At 43.2% G+C, this 10,000-nt stretch overlaps 2 protein-coding genes across 2 annotated transcripts in view; one reads left to right on the forward strand and one right to left on the reverse strand.

Moving 5' to 3' along the window:
* The window catches only part of mus201 (rad2 superfamily protein mus201), a 480,107-nt gene that overhangs the window by 335,235 nt on the left and 134,872 nt on the right, over window positions 1-10,000 (forward strand). The gene's annotated exons all lie outside the window — the stretch shown is intronic.
* Window positions 1,723-5,777, reverse strand: LOC138364357 (uncharacterized). Its single transcript, XM_069323968.1, has 2 exons — window positions 5,773-5,777; window positions 1,723-2,305 (listed from the first exon to the last, which is right to left on the reverse strand). The coding sequence occupies exons 1-2, from the start codon at window positions 5,775-5,777 to the stop codon at window positions 1,723-1,725; spliced, it is 588 nt and encodes a 195-aa protein (XP_069180069.1).

Consider the following 10,000-nt stretch of genomic DNA (forward strand, 5'->3'; position numbering starts at 1 on the left):
CACTGTCGCGCGCGAATGACTCGCGGACAGCAAAGCCCGAATTGCCCTTTGTGGTTACTCACGCGACTTCCTGGTTGGTGTAGAGTGAGTCTAGACCTGCGGGTCTGCGGGGTCTGAGAGCCCCAGGGGGAGTCTGAGAGCCCCAGGGGGAGTCTGAGAGCCCCAGGGGGAGTCTGAGAGCCCCAGGGGGAATCTGAGAGCCCCAGAGGGAGTGTCTGAGAGCCCCAGGGGGAGTCTGAGAGCCCCAGGGGGAGTCTGAGAGCAGCAGGGGGAGTCTGAGAGCCCCAGGGGGAGTGTGAGAGCCCCAGGGGGAGTCTGAGAGCCCCAGGGGGAGTCTGAGAGCCCCAGGGGGAGTCTGAGAGCCCCAGGGAGAGTCTAAGAGCCCCAGGGAGAGTCTAAGAGCCCCAGGGGGAGTCTGAGAGCCCCAGTGGGAGTCTGAGAGCCCCAGGGAGAGTCTGAGAGCCCCAGGGGGAGTCTGAGAGCCCCAGGTGGGAGTCTAAGAGCCCCAGGAGGGAGTCTAAGAGCCCCAGGGGGGAGTCTAAGAGCCCCAGGGGGGAGTCTAAGAGCCCCAGGGGGAGTCTAAGAGCCCCAGGGGGGAGTCTAAGAGCCCCAGGGGGGAGTCTAAGAGCCCCAGGGGGGAGTCTAAGAGCCCCAGGGGGGAGTCTGAGAGCCCCAGGGGGGAGTCTAAGAGCCCCAGGGGGGAGTCTAAGAGTCCCAGGGGGGAGTCTAAGAGCCCCAGGGGCTGGGGGGAATGGAAGCTTTTAGGGTAAATAGAGGCGACATACTCCCCTGTGTAGAGTGTATGTGTGATTGTCCTGTTGAGTGGACCAACACTGGTCCTATATATAGTGGTCCTATATATAGTGGTCCTATATATAGCGGTCCTATATATAGCGGTCCTATATATAGTGGTCCTATATATAGTGGTCCTATATATAGTGGTCCTATATATAGTGGTCCTATATATAGTGGTCCTATATATAGCGGTCCTATATAGCAGTCCTATATATAGTGGTCCTATATATAGTGGTCCTATATATAGTGGTCCTATATATAGTGGTCCTATATATAGTGATCCTATATATAGCGGTCCTATATAGCGGTCCTATATATAGCGGTCCTATATATAGCGGTCCTATATATAGTGGTCCTATATATAGCGGTCCTATATATAGTGGTCCTATATAGAGTGGTCCTATATATAGCGGTCCCATATATAGCGGTCCTATATATAGTGGTCCTATATATAGTGGTCCTATATAGAGTGGTCCTATATATAGCGGTCCTATATAGAGTGGTCCTATATATAGCGGTCCTATATATAGTGGTCCTATATAGAGTGGTCCTATATATAGCGGTCCTATATATAGTGGTCCTATATATAGTGGTCCTATATATAGCGGTCCTATATAGAGTGGTCCTATATAGAGTGGTCCTATATATAGTGGCCCTGTCCTCTAGGGCCATACACACCACATTTAATACAAATTATTGCAATGTTTATTACTTATACTTAGAAACATACATAGTGGATACAAATGGTTCAGCAACTGGTCACATTCGTGTATACAAAGGTATGAAGTAGTTTAACAAAAGACCAAAAAAAAAAAATACCACGTATTAAACGGCAACATAGACTTCCGTGCAACAGCGACATATACATTGTGCAAAAATTTGCAACAGTTCAATATGAACATTTATTTACGACTGTTCAATCGTGTTTTACGACTGTTCAGTCGTTTTTTTACGACTGTTCAATCGTGTTTTACGACTGTTTAATCGTTTTTTACGACTGTTCAGTCGTTTTTTACGACTGTTCAATCGTTTTTTACGACTGTTCAATCGTGTTTTACGACTGTTCAATCGTTTTTTACGACTGTTCAATCGTTTTTTACGACTGTTCAATCGTTTTTTACGACTGTTCAATCGTGTTTTACGACTGTTCAATCGTTTTTTACGACTGTTCAATCGTGTTTTACGACTGTTCAATCGTTTTTTACGACTGTTCAATCGTGTTTTACGACTGTTTAATCGTGTTTTACGACTGTTCAATCGTGTTTTACGACTGTTTAATCGTGTTTTACGACTGTTCAATCGTGTTTTACGACTGTTCAATCGTGTTTTACGACTGTTCAATCGTGTTTTACGACTGTTTAATCGTGTTTTACGACTGTTCAATCGTGTTTTACGACTGTTCAATCGTGTTTTACGACTGTTCAATCGTGTTTTACGACTGTTTAATCGTGTTTTACGACTGTTCAATCGTGTTTTACGATTGTTCAATCGTTTTTTTCCTTGTTGTCTCCTGAGGGTTGACAGCTTTTGTTAATGACAATTTTGTGATGTTTGCCTGAAATGTCTGTGTTGTTCTTACTGTGGTCAGAAATGGCAAGTGTTGAACAGTCAGCCTTGTTCTCCGAGAAATTTTTGTTCATTTAACGAAGGAAAATAACTGTTCACACCCACGTAGGTAGAACCTGGCCAAAATGATTGTGGCAAACTTTCTGAAGTTTTTAAAACTTTTCAGGAAGGTATGAAAGGAAAACAGGGATCCCCCTCTTCAAAATATATTGTTCTGAGTGTAGGACCCGACTGCATTTACAATAGTTCTTATAAATCGTTTTATAAAAAAAACGATTCACAATCGACTTGAGAATGGTCCAGGACGGACCGAAACGTCGTCGTCGTCCCTTCACCTTCTAGTGTGTGGTCTGGTCAACATACTTCAGCCACGTTATTGTGACTCCTCGCCTGCATATAATAGTTCTGTCTGCGGGCTTTCTATAGGTCTTGGCAACATCATAGGTGAATGGGGCTGAGCATAATGCAAAGTGGGTGTTCAAAAGATAAGAAATCACACATACACCTAAAAGTTAGATAAAGTTAGATAGCTGTTGTGGGTTACATCCTGGAGATGTGTGTGTGTGTGTGTGTGTGTGTGTGTGTGTGTGTGTGTGTGTGTGTGTGTGTGTGTGTGTGTGTGTGTGTGTGTGTGTGTGTGTGTGTGTGTACTCACCTAGTTGTGCTTGCGGGGGTTGAGCTCTGGCTCTTTGGTCCCGCCTCTCAACTGTCAATCAACAGGTGTACAGATTCCTGAGCCTATTGGGCTCTATCATATCTACACTTGAAACTGTGTATGGAGTGTGTGTGTGTGTGTGTGTGTGTGTGTGTGTGTGTGTGTGTGTGTGTGTGTGTGTGTGTGTGTGTGTGTGTGTGTGTGTGTGTGTGTGTATGCAAGAGTAATATATAGTTGACATGATAGAGAAACTTGTTCAAGAACCAGTATATATATCTTTTAGATAACCAGTGGCCAGAAAGATAGTGGGAGGTGGGGTCCAAGAGCTATACCAGGTTGACCCAGCAAGCACAAATAGGTAAAAAAAACACCCTTTCGACCACATTTACCCCAAATAGGCATCAACTCTCAATCCTTCCACTTGTCGCTCACAAAACTGAAAGGATTTCATGAAAATGACGTAGCATTTGGTGGAGGAAATTTTCCCTGGGACTGGCATCCATTTCACACAAGGCAATTTGTTTGAGAGGCAGATTAAAAGTGTTTAGAGAATAAAACATGGATCCATTGTGTTTGCTTGAATACTGCTGTATAGGATTTATCATGTTTTATGTAGATAGAGTTATCAGTAGTGGGATTCTCTCCCTCCTACATAATGTTATCTCTGTTCTTATCCAGGCTAGGGAGGATTGACTAGGCACTAATCTCCCAATTCTTTACTGGAACAAAACTGTTGATAAACATTGGTATCTGTATGTTTGTATCTCATTCTTTTTATCTTTAATCTCTCTAATTCTCTCTCATTTCTTTTTTTTTCTTCTTTGTGTCTTTTAAGCTCTTTCTTTGTCTGTTGTTAGAGTGAGATGATTGTCAAGTTGTTGTTTTAGATTGAGCTACTGGGAACATAAGTTCCCAGTAGCACCGGCTATGGTGAGCCCGTAGGATTATTAAGAGTATTAACATGTTTGTTAACGTTACAGAGAGATGTATTATTATGTGGACTCACTAGGTCTTATTATTGCTCTCCCAAACTATACTTCCTATTTAAATTCAAATTCAAAATTCAAATGTTTATTCAGGTAAAATACATTTATACAAGAGGTGATACAAAGAGTGATTTATTTATAGATAGAGCTCTGTATTTATATATGATAAATGATATGATAGAGCTATGTATTTATATATGATAAATGATATGATAGAGCTATGTATTTATATATGATAAATGATATGATAGAGCTATGTATTTATATATGATAAATGATATGATAGAGCTATGTATTTATATATGATAAATGATATGATAGAGCTATGTATTTATATATGATAAATGATATGATAGAGCTATGTATTTATATATGATAAATGATATGATAGAGCTCTGTATTTATATATGATAAATGATATGATAGAGCTATGTATTTATATATGATAAATGATATGATAGAGCTATGTATTTATATATGATAAATGATATGATAGAGCTATGTATTTATATATGATAAATGATATGATAGAGCTATGTATTTATATATGATAAATGATATGATAGAGCTATGTATTTATATATGATAAATGATATGATAGAGCTATGTATTTATATATGATAAATGATATGATAGAGCTATGTATTTATATATGATAAATGATATGATAGAGCTATGTATTTATATATGATAAATGATATGATAGAGCTATGTATTTATATATGATAAATGATATGATAGAGCTATGTATTTATATATGATAAATGATATGATAGAGCTCTGTATTTATAGATAGTACATACAATGCCTAAAGCCACTAGTACGCAAAGCGTTACGGGCAGAACTGTTCATGTTGAACTAATTTGTAATTATTATTTGATATTATACTAGGTACCAAGAAGCAAAAGTTCTAAGATCCTAATCTCTCATTTATCTCACAGTGTTCCAATCACTACCTCTCTTAGATCACTAGTTCTCAATCTCTGAATCTATTTCAGCCTCTTGGTCCTTCAAGCTGTGTGAGGAGAGAAGCATCTCTCCAACACAGATCACAATCTGTGAGATTGTGATCACTCAGCATCACAATCCCACACATTTATCATTAGAACGCTCTCCATTGTGTTCATGCCAAAGCAAAGGACAACATGACAATGGGTTGCACTTTAGCAATGGTTATCTTGAGATGATTTCGGGGCTTTTTTAGTGTCCCCGCGGCCCGGTCCTCGACCAGGCCTCCACCCTCAGGAAGCAGCCCGTGACAGCTGACTAACACCCAGGTACCTATTTTACTGCTAGGTAACAGGGGCATTCAGGGTGAAAGAAACTTTGCCCATTTGTTTCTGCCTCGTGCGGGAATCGAACCCGCGGCACAGAATTACGAATCCTGCGCGCTATCCACCAGGCTACGAGGCCCCCTCGTAGCCTGGTCTTTAGGCAATGGTCTTTATATTTCCCTCGTAATCTCAAGGATATACATAGAAAAAGAATGGTTATACCATTGTGGAAGTGTTCTTGGTGTAGCTGTGTCTTCTGTGACTAAGAAGTCTCCTTCTACACTATCACAACACTTAACTACCACTTAAGACTGCGGGAGGATGGGAAGTAATTCACACACAGAGATCACACTAATGTGATGCATCAAATCAACAAATCCACAAGGGTACGTGACGAGGATTCGAACCTGCGTCCGGGAGCATCCCAGACACTGCCTTAATCGACTGAGCTACGACAGGGTTAAAAGGGTTGAAACCGAAGTTCTACTGAACTTACTGCATTCCGTAGTCTCTCCGAGGCACAAACCAGGCTTTTACAGAATTTGTTCATGGGAAGTATTTCTTTGCCCGTGTGAAGCAAACCTCAGTTCCTGAGCAGTCCATTCTCACGATTTTCCACAAATGACAATATCCGTCACCCTAACCTAACAAGAAACACGTGGATCTTAACAACCCACCTAACCTAACCAACCCATACATAGAAAATGTGGATCTGGGTGAGACTCTGCTTTTCATAGTACATTGCATTTGGTACGTTGGTTAATATGACGTGCCATTAGGATTAGTTGAAGGGTCATCTTGAGGTTATCTTGAGATGATTTCGGGGCTTTTTAGTGTCCCCGCGGCCCGGTCCTCGACCAGGCCTCCACCCCCAGGAAGCAGCCCGTGACAGCTGACTAACACCCAGGTACCTATTTTACTGCTAGGTAACAGGGGCATAGGGTGAAAGAAACTCTGCCTATTGTTTCTCACCCCAATTCATGGGTCAGGTTGTCCTGAGAAAAGTGTCGTCGTCTGATCGTTCAAGTAACTGTTATCCAGATACGTGTCTCGTACTTGGTTGAGATAGTCAGGCACCGCGTGTTAACAGCCTTCTAGAAGGGTCATTAATCCGCCATTTTTGTTTAGAAGGAGATGAAGAAGGTAGTATGAATGCGGGTAGTTGAACACTAGAACACCGTAAGTCGTTATAATCCTGGTATTAATGTAATCATTGGTTACATACTCATACTTGGTGACTCATACGTCAGGCTGCGAGCAGCCGCGTCTAACAGCCTGGTTGATCAGTCCAGCAACCAGGAGGCCTGGTCGACGACCGGGCCGCGGGGACACTAAGCCCCGGAAGCACCTCAAGGTAGGTCTTGTGGTACTGGATGATATGGGACTCTAGTGGTATTATTGAGGTGAGTTGGCTCTCTCTCTCTCTCTCTCTCTCTCTCTGTCTCTCTGTCTCTCTGTCTCTCTCTCTCTCTCTCTCTCTCTCTCTCTCTCTCTCTCTCTCTCTCTCTCTCTCTCTCTCTCTCTCTCTCTCTCTGTCTCTCTGTCTCTCTCTCTCTCTCTCTCTCTCTCTCTCTCTCTCTCTCTCTCTCTCTCTCTCTCTCTCTCTCTCTCTCTCTCTCACTTCTCAACACACCAATTCACCGTTGTTCACGACTTACACACTTGTACAATTGTGTTGTTTAACAAAATTATATGTAATTGTCTTAACATTGTTGGTGTGGAGTACTGTAATTACTGAGCTCTTCCCGGTACTGCGTTTTCTGTGAACCAGCGGTAACACAAAAAAGGTGATTGTTGTGACTAGCTTGTGTATACATGTATGTATACACGTATGTATATGTGTGTGTGTACACGTTTGTACACATGTATGTACTCATCTAATTGTGCTTGCGGGGGGGTTGAGCTCTGGCTCTTTGGTCCCGTCTCTCAACTGTCAATCAACTGGTGTAGAGGTTCCTGAGTCTACTGGGCTCTTATCATATCTACACTTGAAACTGTGTATGGAGTCAGCCTCCATACGTGTGTGTGTGTGTGTGTGTGTGTGTGTGTGTGTGTGTGTGTGTGTGTGTGTGTGTGTGTGTGTGTGTCCGTCGACTCCCTAACAATGTCCAGAAGGAAATTCAGACACGACACGATTAATTCGCCTGGTTGTTCCGTAATTGGGAAATCCCTCTCTGATGACGGCTCTGTCTCTCTCTCTCTCTCTCTCTCTCTCTCTCTCTCTCTCTCTCTCTCTCTCTCTCTCTCTCTCTCTCTCTCTCTCTCTCTCTCTCTCTCTCTCTCTCCTTCACCTGATGTGTTATGTAATAGTGACAGAAACCTTATCATCTGTCTTTCCCACGATCGTGTCCCTACTTCCTTCTCTTCCTCTTTCCTTCCCTTCCTCTCTCCCTCCCTTCCCCCACCCTCCGTGTTGCCCTCCCTCCCTCTCCCCGTGACCTCTAATGACCAGGTGACCCAACACCAAATTACAAGACCCTCCAACGAACCCTCCTCACCATTTTCTTGGGACCTCACCTGTAAGGTCTCTCTCACCCCAAACGTTGACTTGTAAGAAGCATGTCCGTCGTTGTGCCGACCAGACCAAGTGGACCAGGGCAGTTATTTTACTCCCTTAAACCCCCCTTCGAATCCCGTTTCTGAGTCCGTAAGACAGACTCGAGTCCTTGAGACGGGGAGAGTCCACTCGCCTCCGGGTCAACTCACACACACACACACACACACACAAAAGTCCTCCAAACACGCGAGGGAAGGTCGAACGTGACTCCACTCGCCTCTGATTGGTGGAGAGTGGTGTTTGTAAACACTGGCGGCGGCCATCTTGGATGGTAATTACGTCGATTGAGTCCTGTCATTCCTCCTCCTGTTTTTTGGGTTCTTCTACATGTTTGTCTACTTTGAAGGGAGTGTTATATAGTCCCCCAGGTGATGTAGAAGTCAGTGATGTTCAGGCCCCGTTCAGGGCAGGTCTTAGACGGGTCTAGGACGGGTCTTGGACGGGTCCTGGACGGGTTCTGAACGGGTACAGGACACCATAGACCTTCCGGCCTGGCCGGCCCTAGCGTATCTTAACTCTACTGGGATTATTTGTCTCTCCATGTGATAGTTATTCATATTTTACTCGTTTACACACACACACACACACACAAACACACACACACACACACACACACACACACACACACACACACACACACACACACAGAACACACGCGGGTTCGATTCCCGCACGAGGCAGAAACAAATGGGCAAAGTTTCTTTCACCCTGAATGCCCCTGTTACCTAGCAGTAAATAGGTACCTGGGAGTTAGTCAGCTGTCACGGGCTGCTTCCTGGGGTGTGTGTGTGTGTGTGGTGTGGAAAAAAAAAGTAGTTAGTAAACAGTTGAGAGGCGGGCCGAAAGAGCAAAGCTCAACCCCCGTAAAAACACAACTAGTAAACACACACGCACAGACACACACACACACACACACACACACACACACACACACACACACACACACACACACACACACACACACACACACACAGGCCTGAATAAAGCACAAAACTCGACAAGGGAATCAAATATTCACACACCGACTCGCTTTTAATTAAAAACTCTGAACTAAACTCTCCTAAAATTTTCCCCAAGCGATAAATTATGCGTTGCTACTTCCTCTCTCATAATATATTACTAAATTGTTTGAAAATATACATAAAAATAATGTATATTTATTTATATGTATGTTTTCATATATACATATATATAAATATGTGTGTGTGTATATTTGTATCTGCAGAATTAAACTATTAGCTCTTGGACCCCGCCTTTCTATCCAATTTATTTTTCTATTTATAGTAGACATCTATCTATTATGTCTACTACATATATTTCTAACACACACACACACACACACATCCCCAGGAAGCAGTCCGTAGCAGCTGTCTAACTCCCAGATACCTATTTACTGCTAGGTGAACAGGCACACCAAGTGAAAGAAACTCTGCCCATTTGTTTCCGCCTCCACTGGGGATCGAACCCGGGCCGTTAGGACTACGACTCCAGAGCGCTGTCCACTCAGCCGCGAGGCCCCCCCATAAAATGAAGCTTAGATGGGGTGGGACAGAATTCGAACTGGTTACCGTGTGAACACCGGGTACGACCTCCCAGTCAGACCACGACTCTTCCTGTATGTGTGTGTGTGTGTGTGTGTGTGTGTGTACTCACCTAGTTGTGTCTGCAGGATCGAGCATTGACTCTTGTGTGTGTGTGTGTGTGTGTGTGTGTGTATGCGCGCGTGTGTGTGTGTGTGTGTGTGTGTGTATAAAACTAGTCTTTTGAACATTCTGTAACTTATGTTACATAAACTAAAATGTAATCCGAAAGGATGAAAAATTACATAATTATTAAAAAAAAATCTTAAAATCTCCGGTAACATTCTTACGTGAATAACTCACAATATTTGCTGTTATATTCTGCCATAAAGAATTATTTATAATCCTCCACATTTTTCGGAACGTCCTAAATACGCTAGGAACCCAGTAAATAATAAATTGAGCCATGGGGGGCTCTGGCTTCGGTATATACAAGATTCTCCGTTACAGTCTCCGGTGGTGTAGTGGTAAGACACTCGCCTGGCGTTCCGCGAGCGCTATGTCATGGGTTCGTATCCTGGCCGGGGAGGATTTACTGGGCGCAATTCCTTAACTGTAGCCTCTGTTTAACGCAACAGTAAAATGTG

The sequence above is a fragment of the Procambarus clarkii genome, chromosome 13, assembly GCF_040958095.1.
Source record: "Procambarus clarkii isolate CNS0578487 chromosome 13, FALCON_Pclarkii_2.0, whole genome shotgun sequence".
In the NCBI taxonomy this organism is placed as follows: Eukaryota; Metazoa; Arthropoda; class Malacostraca; order Decapoda; family Cambaridae; genus Procambarus; species Procambarus clarkii.